The sequence below is a fragment of the Peromyscus californicus genome, unplaced genomic scaffold, assembly GCF_007827085.1.
Source record: "Peromyscus californicus insignis strain IS unplaced genomic scaffold, ASM782708v3 Scaffold_14__1_contigs__length_90479793_seg_2, whole genome shotgun sequence".
NCBI lineage: Eukaryota > Metazoa > Chordata > Mammalia > Rodentia > Cricetidae > Peromyscus > Peromyscus californicus.
Genome location: NW_026294436.1, coordinates 40,065,208 through 40,087,372, shown reverse-complemented (window position 1 = coordinate 40,087,372; position 22,165 = coordinate 40,065,208). Strand labels below are relative to the sequence as shown.

Genomic DNA, 22,165 nt, shown 5'->3' with positions numbered 1-22,165 from the left:
GAAGTACTAATATGACCCTTATACCTATGTGTCTTAGTCAGGGTTTCTGTTGATGTGAAGAGACACCATGACCATGGCAACTCTTATAAAGGAAAACATTAAATTGGGCCCGGCTTACAGTTTCAGAGGTTTAGTCCATTATCATCATGGCAGGACATGGTGGCATGCAGGCAGTCGTGGTGCTGGAGAAGGAGCTGAGAGTTCTATATCTTGATCCGCAGACAGCAGAAGGAGTCTGCCACACTGGGTGTGGCTTGAGCATACATGAAGGTGGGCTTTGAGGTCTCATATATCCAACAAGGCCACACTTCCTAATAGTGCCACTCCCTATGGGCCAAGCATTCAAACATATGAGTTCATGGGGGCTATAACCATTCAAACCACCAAACCATCTTATATTTAATTTTTTTTAAAGTACAAAATTATTTTGTTTATTGTAGAAGATATAGAAAAGCATATAGAAGAAAATTAAAGTGACCTATAATCCCGTAAATCATTAACATTGGGTAAATATTCTCCTAGATTCCTCCAGCTCTGTATACACATATGCACACTCACAAATATACAGCCAACAAATGGTTTATTATCCAAAGTGGGGACTATGATGTGCACATCTTGTTACGTAACTTGCTTCCCAGATTAATAATACATTGTGAGGAGTGTCCTATGTCATTAAGCATTATTTGGCCATATGACTTTCATAATTGCAAACATTCTATTGTGTGTGTGACTGTTATAGTTTGTTAGCCAGTTCATCATTGTCATTAGTACAATAAAAATAAATCCTATTTTTTTAATATTCAAATATCAGTCCAGTGACCAACTTTATAAAAACATCTTTGTGAGCAAGTCTGGGGATCTCATAAGGACAAATTCTCAAAACTGAAAATTTTGAAGCTCAGGCTGTATACATATTTATGACTCCTGAGATACACTGACCAATCTTCCTCAGGTATGTGTGTAGTAATTATATTTCCACCAGTAGAGGATAAAGTTGTCTTTTCAATTCTGAGACCTCCAATTAGTTGCTTCTGAATTTCTTCTGAACACTTATCATAATTATCTTTCAAATATTTAATATGGAAAGATGGGACACCTATGTATCTACTACCAAGATTAAGTAGATAATATTTTTCATGCTTGCTTTATCTCTTTCCCATTTTTAAAGGACGAAACCATTATAAATGCATTCACATCCCATTCCTCACTCCAGAAGTCACCAGTTCTCTGAAATTGGTATTTTCTTACTATGTACATTTTAGTAATTTTGCCACACATATATGTATTAATAATATATATGTATATATATTAGTTTCTTTTTGAGTTTTAAATAAATGATACAGGGGATGTGTCTTTTTGATGCGAAGCGAGCATTTATTTTAAAGATTTACTGGCATCATTACATGCTTACTTAGGTCGTTATCTTACTTTCTGCATGGTGCACCACTGTACAAGTAAATTGCTGGTCCCAACTTAATTCATTTCCTCCAATGCTGGTGAAACAGACTCCCCCTTTCTGTTATTATAGATAATGCTAAAATGATTGGCCTTGTCTACATTTCCTTGGGCACAGTGTGGGATTTTTCTCTACAGGAGATACTGAATTTTCCAAAATGTTGGTTTTTTGTTGTCACATGGCTTTTTAGAGTGAGTGGCTGCCATTTTAATTCCACCGTGTGCAGAGCTCCCTTTTTCCGAGTATTGTCAACAACTGAGATAATTATGATTATTAAAATGTGCAAATTTGATGGGTGTGAAGTGGAATGCAATTATTTTATCATTTGAGCTTTCTCTGATTATTGATAAAATTAAGCAATTAATAGAAGTTAATTGGCCATATGAATTTCTTCTTATGTGAGTTGTAGATTCATGTTCTTTTCTTAAATATTTCTAGAAGGTGATTTATGCTTTCTTATGACTTGTGAGAATTATAGGCGTTCTCGATATGACTTGTAGTTTGCACCTTCTCTCCCCCATTTCTTGTCTTTTCCACTAGGTTGATGTTGCTTTTCGTCACACAGAGCTGTTCATTTTAGTGGGTAAGATTGATCTGCTTTGGCCATTATGAGTTTCGTTTTTTTGGGTCTCATATAAAGATTCCTTCTACACACTGATACTAAAAAGAAGTCATTTGTATTTTTAAGCTAAGAGTTTTACAGTTTTGCTTCTCACATTTGCTTCTTCTATCTGGGATTAATTTTTGTGTACACTGTGAGGTAGGCTCTGCTTTGACTCTTCCAAGCCCACCCTACACTTAGTCCTTTGACCAACATTATTTAGTGATGAGGTAATTCTTTCCCACCATTCCTGGGCATCTTATTTAGCCTGCATAGGTCTGCATATCCCCTCTACCCATGACTTACTAATTCAATTTTATAAAAATATAGATTTGATATGTTTAGAATAAATTCTCTTTATACTTCTAACAAATAGTCTTGCTGACTGGAGCTTTAGTCATCCCTTGGCTTTTAGAATCATTTTGTCACTTTTTGTTTTGATTGGAATTGAGTGGACTTATTGGTTAATTTGGGGGAGGACTGTTGTGTCTCAGCATTTAGGTTCTCCATCTCTGAGTATGGTACGGTTCTTCCTGTGCTTAGAGCTTCGTGAAGTCCCTTAAATTATCCCCTCCTACTTCCCTCACAAATTTTATTAGATTTGCTTTTAGGTGCCATATGTAGTCCTTGTAGCTTCTACATGACATTTGTTCATTTGTTTGTGTTTATTTGTTTGGTTCAGACAGGGTCTTACTATGTAGCTTTGGATGCCTAGAACTTACTAGATAGACCAGGTTGTCCTCAAACTCACAGAGATTCACCTGCCTCTTCCTCCTGGGTGCTGGGATTAATGATGTGCACCACCACACCTGGCGAGAATCTGCATGGCATCTTTTAATAAGTGTATTTTTGGATTCTTTGTTGGAGATATATTAGAACGTATATTTTTGTACATTAGTCTTCAGCATCTTTATAGAGCTTTCTTATTATTTGGAATAGCTTTTTCAAAATGTGTGTAAACTCGTGTGTGTGTGTGTGTGTGTGTGTGTGTGTGTGTGTGTGTGTGTGTGTGTGTGTGTGTGTGTGTGTGTGTAGTGGGGGTTAGAGGCCAGAGGAGGACATCAAGTGTCCAGCTCTATTATTCTTTGCCTTATTCCCTTGAGAAAGAGTCTCTCAATGAAACTTGAGTACAGCTGGCAAGCCAGAAACCCTCAGTAATTCTCCTGTTCCCACTTCCCACAATCCTGGAGTTCTGGTGGCTAACCAACCACGTTTGGCTTTTTATATTGGCTCTGGGGATTGGAGTTCCTTGTGCAACAAGTTCACTCCAGTCCCCAAAGGCTGCGACTTCCCACATGTGAGGGAGACAGTGCAAGAAGTGAGGGTCACTGGGGCTCTGCATCTCTTGGTTATGATGACTGGTTAGGATACCAATCCTGGAATCATGAGAAATTCATTTAATTACATTGATGGTCTCAATCAAGGGTGATTTTACTCTCCTCAAGGGATATCTTTAAATGTTAAAACTGAGGAGAATGCCACCTAGCATCTAGTGACTAGAGGTCAGAAACATTGTTCAGCATCATACAACACAGGAGATCCATTTAACAAAGAATGATCAGAAATTCAGAAATGAAGAGTTGGAGAACCCCTGCTATCTATCTATGTATCTATGTATCTATGTATCTATGTATCTATGTATCTATGTATCTATGTATCTATGTATCTATGTATCTATGTATCTATCTATCTATCTATCAATCAATCTATCTATTTCTCGTCTGTAAAGTGGAGAGATTATTATTGGTGAAATTATTAAGGCCACTCCACGTAGTTAAAAGGAGATTTATTTAATGGTGTAACTTACAAATTAAGGAATAGGTAGGTCACGGAGTCTGGGGAAGGTGTATCGCAGTCCAGCGGTGTTCTCTGGAGCTCTGCTCGGTCCACCTCTCCAGTCCAGGGTCCCGCAACAGAGAGAGCGCCCGCCGATCTAGCTCTCGGGTCCCCAGGCGCCTCCCTTGGCCCCGCCTTGTAGGCGTGACATTGCCGAAGTCTCAATGGGGGTTGGAACTTCCAGATCAAAGCTGGAATGGCTACCCACTACAGATTATAAGAGCAGACTGATATGTATGGCAATATCAGGCAAATTTTATACTCAAATTATGCTTATATCTATTACTTCTACCCACATCATTCATTCATCTTTCTCTGTCTCTCCCTCTTTAGGTATATCTGTATCTATATATATTTATATATGTGTATATCCATGGAAATAAAATGAAATGAATTGAGATAATTTCTACCTTCACTCAAAAAGCAAAATCTTCTTAAGATACTGTGCTCTCTGCACGTTCATAGTGACCATGGTATCCACCTCCCTGCAGTGGATCATTTGTCTTGCCATGTTATATTTACAAATTGCACTTGTGCTTGTGAAGTGAACATTGGAGACAATCTTCCTTGAGCTGAACAGATTATCTCCAGATCAGGTTCTTCACATCTGGCTTCTTCCAGAGCACCTTCCCAATATAGCACAGATCCCTTTAAGTCCACGCTTTGCTTGTGTGCACTTGGCTTTTTTCATTGCTGCTATTCATCTATTTATGTGTATGTTAGGAAGTATACAAGGATACACAATAATGAGGCAGTGGAGTATATGCTATAGAGAATGCAAAGATGGATCTACATACCACAGGAGAAGATATTTGCACATGGTAGTGTGGGGCACAGGGTGATATAAAGTGCCAGATCACTTTTGCCATATGATCACAGAATGGGTCATAGAAGAAGTGAGTCTGAGTTGAGCTTTTAAGCACAAATAACCCTTTGACTGGTTGCTAAGAAAGTAAGTGGAAAGAAGGGTAAAGGAAAATGAGAAATGACGTGCAATGGGAAAACTCAGGAGAATGGTGGCATCTGTGCTTCACTGGACCACTGATAGGAGATATTGATCCGAGTATAATGGGGCAGTAATAAAAGCTTGGATTCAGTGATACTCATGTTTGGATTAATTTTAAATTTATAATGATTTCACTGCTCTATATAATGAACATGAGAATTCCATCCATCCATCCATTCATTCATTTCAAAAACAATTCTCCTGAGTAATTCTTTTTCCAGATACTATTCTAGATGCTGGGATAGAACACTGAAGAATTTTCTGGATCTTATTGCACGAGGATAGGAATAGGGTCAGAGCTGAGGTAAGCAGTGAATATTCATAGAACCCAGAAGAGGACAGTAGGTGGGGTAGGAGCCTATTCCCATCTTCTGAGCCTGGGCCTGACATTCTGACCACAGAGGTAAGTAATGGTACAAATGGAAAAGGAAGGAAGACAGTGAGCATGACTTGGAGAAAAAGGTAGCATTGGGTAACGATTGGTGTGAAGTGGAGTCAACTATGCCAAGTGTTGCACCCTAGTGAGGGGGGGTTGTGAAGCTAACGGAAAACAGAATCATGTGACAAGCTGGTATAAAGGGAAAGACAATGCGTTTGTTTTGAACCAGTTGATTCATGATGCTGTCAGGCCTTCCAGGTGGAGGAGCCCATCTGAGCAATTGTAAATGGTACCAGACTTCAAAAAGAACAGGGCTGGAGCTAAAACGTTGGGCACTTTCAGACAGTAGCTTTAGTGGAGCGCATTAGATGACTGAGATCTCAGAGGATAATAATGAGCAGGGAGGGCAATGGGACCTATGGGATCTGCACATTTAGGAGGTAGAAGCAGAAGAGGTGGGGATAGAGGGGTAGTTAGAGAGGTGGGAGGAGAGGCTGCATTTGGAAATATTCCCCAAGAGGGCAGGGAGGTAAGGAGAGGTAGTCCTGCCGAGTTTTGGATGTATAGGGTATGTGTATGTCTTAATAGCCCTCAGGGAGACACACTTCGGTGGTTTTAAAAGTCCTTCAGCTGTATTTAGTGTAAATACAGTACTGAGTCCACTTGGCCGATCTGGTTATCACCCCTTAGTGCTTCAGCAGGGAGGGTGAGAAGGCAAAGGGGCTTTCTTGTGGGACATCCTTCTTGTCTTGTGGGACCCAGAGTGCTAAGGTTTGGCTCAGTAAGAAGGCTGCTTGATGTAGTTTGTAATAGGTTCCTGGAATACCGGGGTCACGGCACAGCTGTAGAAACTGTAAGTATTTGTTTTGAAAGTTACATTGCCAAGGGGAAGACTTGGAGAGGGCCTGTAACTGATTTTGCCTGTGCATCCTGTTTTCTGTAGCATGGCTGGTTAAATGGCTCTGTGGAGATGTATATGGCTCATGCAAAGCTAGTTTCCAGGCAAAGGGACTTCTCTTCTTTCTTCTTTTGTCCACAGATGAGGGAGACTCGGTGTCCACTGCTTGGTCCTTGTTGACTCCTGAGTAGTGCAAGCTCTTCCTCCCCAACCCCTTTAGACAATTCTCATGCAGCTACAGTTTCAGGCCACACTTGTACCTCCAGCTTGTCTCTTGTGAGGAGGCTGTCTCAGATCTTCAGACTGGGCAGCAAGGCTCTTTACCCGCCGAGCCATCTCACCAGCCCAGGCCCCATTTCTTAATACTGTTGCAGTGGGAGATTAAGTTTCAGTCTAAAATTTGGAGGGGGCACAGACATTCGGGTGTGGTGGTGTGGTGAGGACTCTGGCATTTGGCAGGTTCGGGTGCCAACTTGAACTCTGTGCTGTGTGACTTGATTTCATTGATCCTGATTTGTCTCATATAAGATACGTGGTTAGTATCAGTCACATCTACCTCATGGGATCCTTGTGTAGGTCAAGCAAGGTGATGAATACACAGAGCTTCTGTTTCCCACAAATGTTGATTATTAATACTTGCTGCTTTAAGTTGGTAAAAAAATTACTTAATTTTCTTCTTGTTGAGGGGAATTTCCTTTCCTTTCCATGAATTTATTTTAAAGAAAAAAAGAGAAAGCCCAGTTATGGTAGCTCATATCTGTAATCCCAGCACTTGAGAGGCTGAGACAAGGGCTTTACTGTGAGTTTCAGGCTAGCCTGGACTACAGACTGAGATCCTGTCTCTAAAACCAAACCATAAGGAAGATGCTTACTTTGAAGAAAATTGTAACTGAACACTTTGTATTACCTGCCTTGTTCCCTGGACAAATGAAGGGTCTTGAAATCTTTACTGCGTGACTATAATTCCCCATTTGGGGGGTATAGAATTGTCTTTTGACTTTGTCTGTAACACCTGGTATGCATCCTTGCAAATATAAGAATAGTTTCACCTGCAGTGGTATGACCCTGAGTTGACTAAGGGTCTTTATAAGTATAATCTTGACATCATTCTGTGACCTAGATCTTTTATTTCCCCGTAGCTGGTACTGTCTTCACCTTATGTGTGCAACTGTGTGTGCTCATGTGTTGGTGTGTGTGTGTGCGCGTGTGCACATGTGTACGTTTGAAGGATTGTTTCTTTTCTTTTTAACACAAAAAACTAAAGTTTCAAAGCAGGTGGGGTGTGGGTTAAACACCGTTCTAAATGGCAGGCCTGCTGTTCATGGGGAGGGAGAGTGGACTGAAAGTTTAAAAATAACCTGAACATTATAGACTCCTATGAATTCTACAGCCCAGAGCACTGGGAGTCTGTGGGTGTTTTACCTGCTGGAGTGCAGGCAGGAAAACAAGTCGAGAGGCAGGAGGATTTAAATTTGCTGAATCCTTTCATGGCATGCGTTGGCAGTAGAAGTAAGCGTTGATGAGAAAGTTGAAGCCGCTCTGAACATTCAGGATCGATATTCCTTGGAGGTGGGGCTGGTGCCATCTCTGGGTCCTCTGAACACACAGCTCTGGGTCACACTGGGGTCTACTGTGCAGCAGACCCTTGCTTTCCCTCCCTAACTGTCCCCTTTCCCTGCCTGACTTCACTCCTTTACTGACCCCCTCCGGAATTTGGCCAGTAGCTTTTCTAGAAGGATTATGGGATTGGCCCACAGAAAGTTCAGAGGTTAGTGCATTTCAGATAAATTTGGCCATTCATTGACAGACAAATCAGCAGGAGTCGGTGTGGGTTAACAGCCTGCCTTTTGGGGTTTGGAGAGTTTTGAGGAGTTGAAACGGGTTTTGAACCAGGACTCAGGTTGGCATGACAAGTGCTGCTCTGGGAGACTGCAGTGTGAAAACTGTAAACGACACTGAAAATGCGCTGGAATGCTGGAGGGTGGGTCGTCACACATGGTTTCTCTGGTAGTCCCTGGGATTCAGAGGCCGTGGTGCACAAGTGTTTAAAAACAGAACTGGGGCTGAGCCGTAAGTCTCCTGACAGTGTCAAGTGCTGCAAGGACTCGTTCTGAGGACTGTCAGCACCGCCTAGAGAGGCTGGGTGTTTTCTGCCCTTGGAATGGTAGAAACACAGTGAAAGAAAGTGAGTCGCTTCAGTCTCTGTTGATGTCAGTTAGAGACCTTACAGGGGTTAAGACAATGGGGACTAGAGTTAGCTAAACCTAGGGTTGACTTTCTGTGCCACTAACCACCTATTTGTCTTTAAGGAAAATTCTTTGATCATTTTTAGATCTTGCTTTTCTTATCTATAAAATGGCGATTATAGTAGTACCTACCCCATGGGATTATTCTGAGAAATAAGGAAAGTAAAGAGCAATGTCTTTGACTTATTAACTTTTAATATTTATTACAATTATTATAAACCTGTATGTTATAATTATTCATTACTCTAAAAATTGTATGTATGTTAGTTATGTAAATGATGTTTCGTTATGACATTTCCTTTCTGTTTTTTTATTATGAGTGTGAGTGAGTGTGTGTGTGTGTGTGTGTGTGTGTGTGTGTGTTCTGCAGTACACGTGTAGAGATCAGAGGACAACTTGCAAGAGTCAGTTCTCTCTTTTTACCGTGTGGGTCTCAGGGATCAAACTCAGGTCATCGGGCTTCATGAAGCATCTACCAGCTGAGCCCTCTCTCCAGCCCCTGGCTGTTTTGAAATCACAGCCTCACTACATAGTTATCATTGGCCTTGAACTTGTATTGTTACTTCCCTAGCCTTCCAAGTGCTGCGATTATAGGTTTGTGACTTCACACCCAGGTTTCATTATGACATTTCACATATGCATATAACATATTAACGTTTGCTTCTTTGATGCATGCCCATGTTTTCTGTTTTTTTTTTAATAGCCCTGAAATTTGCTCTATGAAGTTGTGATTTATTGAGGAATAAAAGAAAATAACATACCTGGGAGTTTGGGATTATTATATTAATCATTGACTATATATGGAAAATTATTTAGAATAATGTGACTGATGATTATTAAAAAAACAAATCAAGTCTTTTAGAGAGACTGTGTTATTATGAATGTGTCTATGTATATGTCCAAGGAATTGGATTGCTAAGGGTCTTAGAATGGAATATTTCAGAAATTGTTGTTTGATTGGGAATTGGTTTTCCACATTTCCCAATTTAATTAATCAGTTAGCTATTTTTTTCAGCATTAGGCATTGAATCAAGGGTCTCCCACATGCTAGGCAAGTGCTCTCCCACTCAACCACACTCCCAGTCCTCTTTTTTACTTATTCTTTTGAATATCTTAAGAAAGCTTGTCATTCTTTTCATTTGCAAGTGCTGAATTAAGCCTGTCTGAAAGCTCCCAATAGCATGAGTGAATCACTTGCATGTCTGTACACCTGAGTGGCAGATCAAACCAGAGCTGAGTCTAGGGTGGCAGATATATTTTTAGGGGAGGATTTTTTGTTTGTTTGTTTGTTTGATTTTTGCATCCAGGGGCAGGGATACCTTTTGTCATGTAACTCTTTATTCAGGAAAGAGACATGATGATGATGCTTGTCTTTTTTGGGTAGAGATAAAAAAAAAATAGAACCAATTAAGACTGTCTCTTTTTTTTTTCATCTTTGTGGCTAACTTTTATTCTGTACTTTCTGAAAATATTCTTTATGTGGGGATCTCAATGTTTTTCTTTAACAACCCACTCCCCAAGTATTATTTCAGCCTTGATCTGGACCACGAATTCTCTAACCTGATGACTGGTTAAGGAAAGAGGGGGAAGCTGTCATGGTGCTGAGATTCTGTGAGTCAGCATTGCTTGACCTCCTTCAGGAGAGGTAAGCACCCCTTCTTAATATAAAGGAGGAGGTGATCACTACACTAGAGGCGGGGACCCAAGTCTAGATCCAGAATACATAAGAAGGGCAGCTCTCCAGATAGGGGCTAGGTACCTGATTGCTAAATAACCAGGCACCCATCTTTTTTTTTTCTGAAAGGAGTTGCAAAAAGTCCATTCATTCATTGACTAGGTACTTTGTAAAGGCTTGCTATGAAGATAACAAAATGCAGGTACCCTAAGTAAAAACACAAAGTTCTGTGAGTATGCGGGAAAGAGGGGACGTGGAGTTGGAGGACCTATAAAAGACCCATGGAGGTGACTAGGTACTTTGTAAAGGCTTGCTATGAAGATAACAAAATGCAGGTACCCTAAGTAAAAACACAAAGTTCTGTGAGTGTGCAGGAAAGAGGGGACATGGAGTTGGAGGGCCTATAAAAGACACATGGAGGTGAAAGTAAATTGGCTGATGGCTGGAGCTGGAGAAGTTAAAAAAAAAAAAAAGAGGAGGGGTGCTGTGGGATGTGTTGCTCTGATTGGTTAATAAATAAAGTGCTGATTGGTCAGTGGCCAGGTAGGAAGTATAGGCGGGACAAAGATAGAGGAGAATTTGGGAACAGGAGGGCTGAAGGGGAGATGCCAGCCTGCCATGGAGGGAGCAGCAAGTAAAGGCAACAGGTAAAGCCATGGAACATGTGGCGACTTATAGATGAATAGAAATGGGTTAATTTAAGATATAAGAACCGGATAGCAAGGAGCCTGCCATGGCCAAATACCAGTATCTGAATGATTATTTTATAAGTGGGTTGTGGGACTTCAGGGGCTTGGCGGGACAGGAGAGAAACTCTCCAGCTACAGAGGGGCGTTCCAGATTAGTTTCAAACAGGTGCCAAGTGATCAGAGGCAGCAGTGGGTGCAACGTTTGTTATAACTGTGGTTGCAATGGAACATGATGCACTAGGCACTTGTGTGGGAAAGATCCACATTTTTCTTGAATTGGTGGGCTAAAGAGTTTGGTCACTTTATGGGCAATAGGGAGTCACTCAAGTTGAATGATTGACAGGGACTAGGACATCCCAGAGATTTAAAAACTAATTTTAGGAAGGAGAACGTGGCTTGAATTCACACTGAGCTTGGGGTGATTAGAAGCTATGCGTTATTTCATCGGAAGTGAGGTGAAAGGTGAGAGCTGGCGGGGAGGGGGAGGGATAGATAGGCGAGTACAAGACAAGGATAGGCGCTCAAAGGGGCTGGCACCAGAGGGGGAAGGTAAGGAGCCCCAAGAGTCGTGGAGTGTTCCGCACAGTAAACCGAGAGCAATAAAAAGAGTCAGAGATGGGAAGAGCGAGAAACTGGGGGATTTGGTAACTGGGATGTGAAGATGAGGGGTGGTTCTCAGGGAATGAATACACGGAAGGAAGCCTATTGTGCCAAATGATACAGACTGGTGAGGGAAAAGGACGCTTAAACTCGGACCACCCTAGGTCACTGGAGACGCATAGTGTAGTTTTTGGGGCGTGGAAGTGGCACAGCCAGCAAATGTCCTTCCCAGGTGTCCATTTCAAAACTAGCCTCGAGTCCATATCATATGGGGATGCCTTATTCACTCTGATTATTTTATACCAAGTGGGTGTAACCAGCTGCTCATTGTAGGAGAGAGTGGGAGAGAGAGGGCGTGGTGATGGACAGGTGGTGGCTTAATCTGCTGTTGATTCCCACCAAGAGGGTGCGGAGAGAGGCACGACTGGTGAGTAGTAGGAACTGGTTCTTTTCTCTGGGCCTCGGGGTTCTCCAAGGCTCTGCTTCAGCCGTGAGCTGCTTTCTCTCCTTTGGGAACATCATCTTCAAGAGAATCTTGCAGGGAGGGGAGCTGGAGAAGAATGGCAGGTGCAAAGTCCACTCTGAACCCTTCTCTCCTAGGCGGTCCCTGACTTGTTCTAGCTTCTAGCCTGAGGCCTGACACACAGACAGTGCTCAGTATATATTTGCTGAATGGATGAATCAATCGAAGCCCAAGTAGGATGAGCGAGCTTTGCAGAATGTGGGCTGCATCGTGGTTCCTGAGTCAAGAGACCACGTGGGGGCGGGTGAATGGGCTGTTTCCGTTAGTTGTTCCTCGTTTGTAGGGGGCAGGAGCTCTGCTGAGCCTCCTGCTTAACTTGGCCTTGGCAGAGAAGTGCAAGTGGACCCCTAGGTAGGGAGGTGAGGTGGGCAGTCATGGTGAAGAGATCATTTCGTTCCCAAGGCTCTAAACCTCCCCCACTGACTTTCTCAATGAGAGTTAATATCTAGTAGGTTCAACATATTTATTATTTATTTTTTGTTGTTGTTGTCTTGTTCAGGCTGGAGAGTGATCTCATTTGATGGTAAAGAATTGATTGAAGAGGTAAGGCTCCAGCTCTGTGATTCCAGGCACATGAAGACTGCTTAGTCAATCCCATGCATCTTGTATGCGGTCTCCATCCCAAGCACTCATGCTGCAGGCTGTCCTTCCAGGCCAACAGTCCTGGGGTCTCATGGCTTTTCTCTTCTTCTGGTTGTCTCCAGCTGGAAGGGTTGTCTCCTCCTCAGTCCTTCCCTAGGGCTCTCCTCCTGTGTACTCCATGTGCTGCTTCTTGGAGAGAGACCTTCAGGAATTAGTCTCCTCTGTTTCTCCTTCAAACTCTATGTTCTTAGAGGTTCTGACTATGTCTAATTCATCTTTGTGCCCAAGAAGTCCAAGAAAAATGCCTGAAACATGAAAAGGGTTTCATGAATATTTGTCAAGTAGGTTTATGAATTCATGAATTAGTAAACAAAACACCCAGCTCTCTCAGGTACCACAGCCTTTGGATTCCTGAAACTGGCCTCTAATGATGTCCTTTCCTTTTCTTTCCTCTTCCTGCTGGCTATTGAGCCAAGGGCCATGTACATGCTATGCAAGCACTCTACCACTGAGCTGCATCCCCAACTGTGTGCTGTGAATTTCCTGTGGGACAGATGCTGCTCCAAGAGCTGTGAACATATCAACCAATAATCTTTCATGACAGTCCAGTGGTGTAGTGGGGTATATTTGAAGACTTTCAAACTTAAGGTTGTATCTTACCTCTGCAAGACTACGATCATGTCTACAACCTGACTCTTAAGCAAGGAAGACAATGTTTGACATACACTACCTTAATAGTGGCCACTGCCATAAGGAATCAGGAGATCTGACTGCCGTTTCCTAGTTCTGTGACACTGAAAAAGTTCTTTGCTCTCTGGGCCTCAGATAACAAATAGAATATGTCTCACATCCCTGCAGCAAAGAAGTGATAAGATGCCCTTAGCACTGTCATTACCCAAGAGATGTTGAGTTGCCATCAAAGACTGGGTTCAAAGATTCCTTTGGGCAAATTTTCAGCTGTTTGATTGATTGATAGGTTTTGGTGTTCTGGGGTTTCTCAAGCTTAGGTTTGAGAGATGCTGGTTCCAGGGCTGGACATTATTATATAAGGCTGTGACGCTACATTTTTCCCCCAAGTCAAGGCTGTGTGGTGCTGTGAATGCCAGCAGCCTCCTGAGATGTCTGCATTGCCATCCTGCTCTTCTGCTCTGCTATGCATTTGCACATGGTTTCCTGCCAACTTTCTCTTAAGAACCCACTCCCAAATCCTCTCTGCATTATGTTCCTTAGAGCACTGTTTTGCATAAGAGTCTATTTCTTGGAAAAGCTCAATAAGGGAAAAATAGAACAAAGGGGGCTCTGATAGTTTAAGCATAAGCTATGTGAGTGTAACTGGCAAGGCAAGGCTGAGTAGAGCTCAGGGCTGGTGGGAGGGGTACATGCCTTTAGCCAAGGCCCAGGTTTTCAGCTTCCTTGATGATGGGCTAAGATCTTATATGAAGATGGCCCAAAGCCTCTGAAGTCTGGAAAGATATTTATGAATGGGTGGCACAGATCCTCTACTCTTGCCACTCATGTATGCCTTAGCATGAGCTCCCATTGCTTGCCTGGCTTGGGGACACTGTGGTGGTCTTGCTTCTTTCCTTTTACACACGAGACTGAAAGGACTCCCCATCAGTCTTCCTCCATCTTGGCTGATCCTTGAATTGTTCACAGGAGTGTCAGGGATGAAGGATAAGGGTTTTAAAATTTAATAATCTTCATATGATCAATAATCTGGGGAAAGTTTTCACTTGCTTCCTCTGCTTCTGCTGAATTCTGAGCCTGTAGACCACAGCTTGCAGGGAAACATGTAGAACATTTGGCTGTCATATCTTAAATCTCTCTCCCCCACTGTCTGTCCGCCGTGCATTCGTCCATCTGTGTGTGTGTGTGTGTGTGTGTGTGTGTGTGTGTGTGTGTGTGTGTGTGTGTGTGTGTGTGTGTATGTGTGTGTATGTGTGTATGTGTGTATGTTGGTAACCTTGTGCCCAATGTGTGGGCCTGAACTTCTTGAAGACTGTAAGATGAACTGCTTTGCTTTGTGAAATCAAGGGTTTGGATCTCAATAAAGTCCCCTAGGGGAGTGACAAAGGGCTGGTGTGTAGAGGTCCATTGTTAAGGATGTCTGGGCTCTCAAGCTGGTGCCTGAGGGTGCTGGACTGCTAAGTACTTGTGCTCAGAGTGATGTCTCACCAGTGACCAGTAGATGGTGCTCTGACAACAGGAAAATAAGGCTTTTGTGTCTCTGAGGCTGAGAAAGGGGTTTTCAAAGGTTTTAAAACTGGTTTCCAGAGTTCTGATCAGCTGCCGATTTTCCACACTTCTATTTGTGGGTCTTTAAGGGAATAGTAGAATGAGGGGGAAAACATGCTCACCAGATTTTCTTACAAGGATCATTATGGCGATGGTCACATTGCTCTTGATGGTTCCAGAGCATTTAGACCTGGATCAGATTCATCTTGAGGATAGGAGGCAGAACATTCCGATAGGCTTAACATCATTGCTTCTTCTCTTGGTGATGTAGAGTTTGCAATTCTGCAGCGTGGTTATTAGAAATTGAAAATCAGATCCATTAGACGTTTACTCTCTGCCACTTATCAGGTCTGAACCAATACATTCATGTCTCTGAAGCTCTGCTGTTTTGTGGGTTAAATCAGCACCCTAACGCTTGGTCTCCTAGGCTGATCTGAGAGGTTTGCAGTGATGGCCATTTGTAGGGCTTATGTAAATTGATAACTACATCAACCACTTACATGATTTAATCTTTAAAACTGTATCCACCTGGCAAGTTTCAAAGTAGGGGAGTAGAGAATATGAAGCCAGTATAGAAACCCATAGATCTCAAGGCTCTCAAAAGCTGCAACATCCAGGTTGGGGATGAAGAGGAAGGAACATGCCTTCCTCCAGCTTTGCTGTTCTTAAGCCAAGTCACTTTCCAAAGCTATTGATGCCATAATATTTTCCCTAGTCTTCCTGGACTGCTTCTCCGAGACTTCCCATGAACTCCCCGACAGAGCCATTCCTGTTTCCAAGGGAACTCTCTTGGGCATTTATACAGCTTGCCCCTGCAGGAAAGCTGGACTCAGCCCCACTAGGTCCCCTCGCTGCCATGTATATTGCCTTGCATATCCTGGGCCTCTAAAGAATTGCAGCAGTCACACAGAACTCAGGGTATGGTAGAAAAAGGAAACAGGATCAGTACTAGATCTCTGCTTGGTGAGTAAAGAGATGAGTCAGGGGTCCTTCATCATCCTCAGAAACACCGTTGGAGGGTAAAAGGCCACCATGCCATGTTTAACAAGTAGACTGGAAGGAAGGCATGGCCAGGAAGGAAAGAAAGGTGTGATGTCTCGACACAAAAGTGAGAGATTTTAGAGCAGAGGCAGCAAAGCTACACAATCTCATTTACGTTCCGAAAGATACATCGTTTATGTCATCGTCCATATGGCTCATTATTGAATACCCAATGTCTAAAATAGTGTCTGTTGTGGGGAATGCATGTGAAAATATTTGTTAAACGAATGATTGGTATGGCTTCTGTGCTGTGGATTATGGGTCTCCTGGAAAGCAGCTACTTTGGTCCCATGAAGTTTACAGAATCCTGAGACAGCCACTTGTGACTAGTTCTAGGTGACTGCCCAATGGGACTTCCTGGTCACCCCCTTCACTTCTGCCTCCTATTAGGCTGTTCTGTGAAGTAAGATCACAGTAACAGGTGGAGCTGATACAACTCCAATAGTAATTTGGTTTGAAATGGGCTCTCCTGAATCCCAACGTCAACATGCTGTTCCTTAGGGTAGTGGTACCTGCAAGGAGTGCCTGTGTTGAGACCATTTCTTTGGATTTCTTACACACAGAGCCTTTTCCATCACACACTCATGGACTTAAAGCACTCAAAGCTCTCATACAATAGGCATGTGCCAGTGCTCATGTGGCCTTGCCCACACAGACACATACACATGCCTCACACTCAGACGTCAGTTAATTTCACACAGGGATACTGCCTTTCAGTCCTGTGACACCACACTCACCCATGGATTCCAGCATCTGGGCTTTGGTCCAACCTTTGCTATGTCCTCAATCACTCGTTACCCTCACCTCTTCCATTGCTCACTTAGGGGAAACATGGATACAACTATGTGTTGACGCCAAAGCTGGGGATCAGCCTAGCAGAGTATGCTCCAGCTAGTGTAGACAATGGGAGGGGACAGGGATAAACTGTCCCCGGGGTCTCCTGTGGGCAAAGACTAGGTTGCTAGACACAGAGCTTCTTTCCCTGGGGTTCAAAGCTTGTCTTTCCTACCTCCGCAGCTCAGACACTCATTTTGTTCTGTTTTTTTTCCTTTTGAATGGAGTAGATTTGAGAAAGTCAGTGGACCTTATTTGAAGGTAAAAGGTGATGGTGGGTGGGAGAACCCCTTGGTTAGGATTTTGATGGAAGTTTTGCTCAGGCCCACGGTCTAGGGACTGGAATATCTGGGCCGCCTGCCAGGAAGTAAGGCACAGGGTTCTGCTAGAGTCCAGCCTAGAAGGTGGCCTTGTAAGGTCCCTTAGGATAGACAGGACAGAAGGTCCCAGAGAAGCAGAGGCCACAGGAGTCTGAGCTCCTCTATGGTGCCTACAGGATGTCAAGTGTGGGTTTAGCAGAGGGTACTTTCTTCGCCCTGGGTATCCCTGCTGCTGGTAGTGGAGCCTAGAGTGACTACAAGGTCCTGGTAAGGGGTGTACAAGGTCCCTACCCTCCACTAGAGCAGCAGCTAGCAGGACACTATGCAGGGTATTGAAAGAGGAACCGCACTGGGTACCCTTCTCTGCCAGTACCAAGGACAGCGTTCCAGGACAGGTCCTTGATCTGTTGCAGAGATTCCGCAGGCACCACCAGCTGCAGCCCGCATCTCTTCTGCATCACTCGGAGGGGAACGGAAGGGAACTGCGACTCATCCTTGGACCCTTGCCTAGTTAGCCTCCGGTCAAATGAATCCGTAAGCCAAACCGGCCTCACCACGTTGGACTCTCGGAGCCCCTCCCCCGCGTCCCTCTCGGATTCTTGGCCACCTTGCTGCGCTGCTGCGCTGTTGTGCTGTGTTCCTTGATCCTACCTTTAAACATCGTCTCTGCCCCCTGTAGCCAGGCGGGCCGGGACTGGGGGGAGCTGGTCTTTGGTGAGGAAGTTCGGTTCGTGGATAAGTCCCGTGCCCTGCCAGCGCTAGCTAGGCTGACTGCAACCTGTTCCTCGCTGTGAGTGCTCGCCCGCCCGCTCGCCCGCCTGCTCGCTCGCTCGCGCTCCCGCCCTCTCCCCGGCGCAGCCGCGGATCGCTGTTGCATGCTGATCCTGGGAGGCGGCGGCGGCGAGCGCTCTGGGCGGATGCTGGCACTTGGGCTTCGCTGCTCTCTGATTGCTGCTCAACTTCTACCCCAAACGCAGGAGCTGTGAAGTCATTTGCCCCTCTCCGGCTGGATCGACTTCTTACCTCCATTCCTCCGGCGTTGCGGTTTACGCAGGAACCTCAGTACCGCTCTCCCTCCCCCCTCCATCCCCCCTCTCCAACCTTTGGATGCGTCTCTGCTGGCAGATTTAAAGAGCCAAGTCTTTGGCTGTGGAATTTCTTAGATGGACTCGCAGGGGCTGGCGTTCTAAAGCATGTCACCGTAGCTGGCCCTCGTCTTTTTTTTCTTTTCGTTTTTCTTTCAAAGTTCTTTTGTTTTCATTTCCTTCTTCCTCTCTACCCCTCACCCCAGCCAATAAATCAGCAAACTGTTACCTAGCAGGGTCGGTGCCTGCCTTTCTCTGAACCAGGTGGTGCGTGTGCCAGAAGAGGAGCTATGTCTGAGGAACATCCTCCTCCACCCCTCTCCGGTCCCTGAACACCACCCTACGCTGGCATTTTGGGGAAAATATTGCCTCTAGAAGCTGAGCACCCCCAAGCCCTACCCCCTTCTTCTTCTTCTTTTTTTTTTTTTCTTGAGGAATGGAGCTTCGCAGAGGTTGCCTTTAGAATCAACAGTTCAGAGCAGGGCTGAAGAGCTTGCAGGGGTCCCCAGAGGCGGTGGTCCCTGCGCCTGTGTGGATAAGGCTCTGAGTCTGGCTGTGTCTTTCCTGCCTCTTGTTGTGTGCGGGTGTTCGGCGATCACCTTTGTGTGTCTTCTGTCTGTTTAAACTTCAGGATGGCTCGCTTCGGGGAGGCGGTGGTCGTTGGCAGGCCGGGCTCAGGCGATGGAGACTCGGACCAGAGCAGGAACCGGCAAGGAACCCCGGTACCGGCCTCGGGGCCGGCAGCAGCCTACAAGCAGTCGAAAGCGCAGAGGGCGCGGACTATGGCTTTGTACAACCCCATTCCTGTCCGGCAGAACTGTTTCACGGTCAACAGATCCTTGTTCATCTTCGGAGAAGATAACATTGTCAGGAAATACGCCAAGAAGCTCATCGATTGGCCATATCCTTTCTTGCCCACCATGCCTCCCCTCTCTCCCTTTGCATTCCATCGGGTGAGGGGGGAAATACCTAGCATGGAATTTATCCCCCATCCCTTCTTGGTGCCCAAATTTGCCCCTTTGCTGAAGTGCACCCTACCTCGTTGCATCCAAGGGGCAAGCCTGGTACCCTGGAGACCTGTTTGGGTACTAGTGTTTTTCAAGGTAAGACCTTCGGATTTTGGTTTATTTTCCGCGTGGAAATCTCTATCGTACCTAGGTGCCTGGTGTTGAGGTGTCTGCCCCTTTCTGGGTTGGGCTTTGTCTGTTTCTCGGCCACCCCCAAAGCCCCAGTCATTTCAGAAGCTGCACTCCATGTGGATTGGTTTACCTCGAATCTCAGGGCTTTCTTTCATAATCACTTCCCTCTTTTCCTCCACTTCAGCCAGTCCCCCAGCCCCCATTCCTGCCAGCTGCGAAGACATTGGCACTATCTGCCAGTAGGGAAGTTGAGGCTCTGGGAGGAAATTTATTAGCCCAGAAGCTCCAAAGAGCATGAGCCAAACCCGTGGATACAAGGAGACAAATGAATACTTATAAAACAGGCTTTGAGCTGGGGACTGAGCTAACTCTGGAGACTAAGTTTAAGTTCCATTGAAAGTGAGTGACTGTCAGGGGAGGTGATCATGTCATCACAGCCCATCATAGCTCAAAGTTGGAGTTCTCTTCTCAGGCAAGGAGGTGTGTTCACCTTTCCTTGGCCCTGGGTTGCTACTCTTGCTTCTTACTGCTTGACATACCTGGTTGCTCTTCCAGCACCCTGAACCAGGCAGATCTACTGGGCCTGAATTCATCAGCTGAGGGTCAGAGGTGTGCGAACAATCTCCCTCTAAAGCCAAGGGTATCACTCTTCACAAAGAGTGGGTGGGTCATCTCTGGTGGTGGTGGATTCAGGGTGAAAGGCCATGGAAGGAGCTTCTTTGCAGGTTTTCCAAGTACACAGAGTGCAGGCTGCTGATCAGGCACCTTCCTGCCTGCTCTGCACTAAGAATTTGCATGCCTGGCAAGGCCACTGGGAGTTGAGGGTGGGAGGGTGTTTCAGGGGATTATAGGAGGCAAGTCAGTGATTGGGGGTTGGCTTGGGGACAGGGACTTTGATGCTTGTGGAGGTACAATTCCTGGGAAGAATGCACCTGCAAAGGAGGCTCCTCCTCTTTTCCCCAAGCTCCCCCCTCCCCACTCTCCTTTCAGGTGTGCAGTAGTGAGACAGCTGAAGGAAGCTGGGGTCTCAAGTATTAGTCTGCAAGGCAGCTTGCTTCCCCCAGGGCCTGGACATATCCCTGACCACCCCCCACCCCCCCAGTTTTTGGCCTTTTTTTTCCACCCCAGTTTCCTGCTTCAGCAGCTTCGGGATTGGCTGGTGCATGGTGCTTCTAGGCAGCACCTCATTAGAAATGAAGAAGCATCTCTAAGCAGTGATGCTTCCTGCTGCTGTTCACATCCTCCCACAGTCACCCCCTGGCTGGGTTTCTCCCTCTCTCCTCCTAGTTCTCTCATTCTCACCTCCCCCTTCCACCCCCACAGAATGATCTGGGCCATAGAGTGCTTGGGTTGAACTATCTAGCTGGGGGCTTGGGGCGGGGGAGGGGTCTGGTCCCTGCAGTCATGCCTGTCAGTGAGCTGCACAAAGCGGACAGATTGCATTGTGTTGCATGCTGCGGCTGCAAATAACTCCTCTGAGCAGTACTCCGCTGATCTCCCAGTGAAAGTCCCCTCCCTTGTCCGCCTTCTACAGTTCTTTTAGATTTCCCACCCACCAGGTGCCACTTTGCTGTGACCCTCTTAGGACACACCCCACCCCCAGATGCCTTCCTTCTCATTTTGCTTGCAGTAGATGAGGCAGCTTCTCTGACCCTCGCATGGCAAAGTGTGGCAGCAGCCAGCCATCCTTGGCACCTCGGACAGCGCCACCAAAACTCCCTTGCGGGTCCTAATCACCCGGTGCTGCACATCGGGTACTTCCGGCTGGGCTCAAGCTCCCGGGCTGGGACACGAAGCACGTTCCCTACACCATGGCTTTGCCTCTTTGCCACGTTTTCTCTTCTGCTGCAAAGGCACAGATTTCCCACCAGGCGCTGTAAGAGCAAGGTGCTGCTGAGTTTTACACCTCCCCTTTCCTTCTCTTCGGCCAAAATGAGGGACTCTGGAGGGAATGGATTCCATCGTCCTGCTCAGTGCCTTGGCCATACGTCCTGTCCCAGACATCTTTGCGATCCCCATACTTAGGCATTTTACAGTTCTACAGCCTGTAGGCTGTTGTAACCTGTTCTGAGAACATCTGCTAAGATGCTGAGAACCTGGTTGGATTTTTTTTCCCCTTCTGGTTGTACAGTGTAACTGACTAATGTATTCGCTCCGGTGGTGACCACGTGGAAGCATCACACCTCTGTGGGCTCTGCATTTTCTCCCAAGCTGCATCTAAGCTAGTCTCACCTTCCCTTGAGTTCTCAACATCCAGTTTCCTCAAAGATCTGCTTCATCTTTTTGAGAATCAATGTGAGGAGCAGTTACTCTTAAAGCTCTCTAATTAGGCTGCCAGGGTTCAAATCCCATCTCCTCCTGAAGCCCCATGACCTTGAAAAGTTACTTCATTACTCTATGTCTCAATTTCCTTACCTGTAAAATCAGGGTGATAATAGTTCCTGGGAGAATTGAAGGAGTTAATGTGTCAAGTGCCTAGAACATTACCTAATTACCCAATAAGCATCCATTATTATTAATGGAATCCTGTGGGAATCTCTGCACACCTGCAAGGTGGGACTCTTAGTTGAAGGTGAAGTCATGTAGATTCTTGCATTTCTTTGAGATCAAGGAGCCTCATTTGTATCACTTGAGAGCTTGTACAAAATCTGGACTCCTGAGTCCCACTTCACAGCTGCTAAATCAGATCCCCAGGTGTTTAATGTGTTGGCAATTGACTGTGTTCCTGGTTGTGGTAGTGACCAATTTAAGAAGCACTTTGTTCTTTGTAGGGGCCAGATTTTTACAACAGGAAAATTGTTCAGAAACGTTAAGACCCGCTTTGATACTGACATACAGTCCCACACATATGGATTTTGATTGCTCTGCACTACACTCTGTGGGGGTTAATACTTTTTTTCCTTTTTGTTTGGTGACAGAAAGCCACTGTGGAACTAGGATGTTAAAGTGCTTTTCTCACATGTCAGATGTTTTAATTTTATTAATCTGAATGGATGAGCTAAGTAAAAGGCGTGATTTAA

At 45.1% G+C, this 22,165-nt stretch overlaps 1 protein-coding gene and 1 long non-coding RNA gene across 9 annotated transcripts in view; one reads left to right on the top strand and one right to left on the bottom strand.

The window, feature by feature from the left end:
* The window catches only part of Cacna1e (calcium voltage-gated channel subunit alpha1 E), a 473,485-nt gene that overhangs the window by 142,739 nt on the left and 308,581 nt on the right, over window positions 1-22,165 (top strand). For all 7 annotated transcript variants that reach the window (XM_052737226.1, XM_052737228.1, XM_052737227.1 and 4 more), the window contains exon 3: window positions 18,638-18,907. In XM_052737226.1, the coding sequence (XP_052593186.1) occupies window positions 18,638-18,907 (270 nt within the window). The remainder of the gene's footprint in view (window positions 1-18,637; window positions 18,908-22,165) is intronic.
* LOC128109810 (uncharacterized) lies at window positions 12,359-17,706 on the bottom strand. Of its 2 annotated transcripts, XR_008217934.1 has the most exons (3): window positions 17,573-17,706; window positions 14,849-15,008; window positions 12,359-12,796 (listed from the first exon to the last, which is right to left on the bottom strand). It is a non-coding gene; the product is annotated as an uncharacterized LOC128109810 (long non-coding RNA). The 2 variants fall into 2 exon arrangements; XR_008217933.1 differs by having other exon boundaries at window positions 14,849-17,706.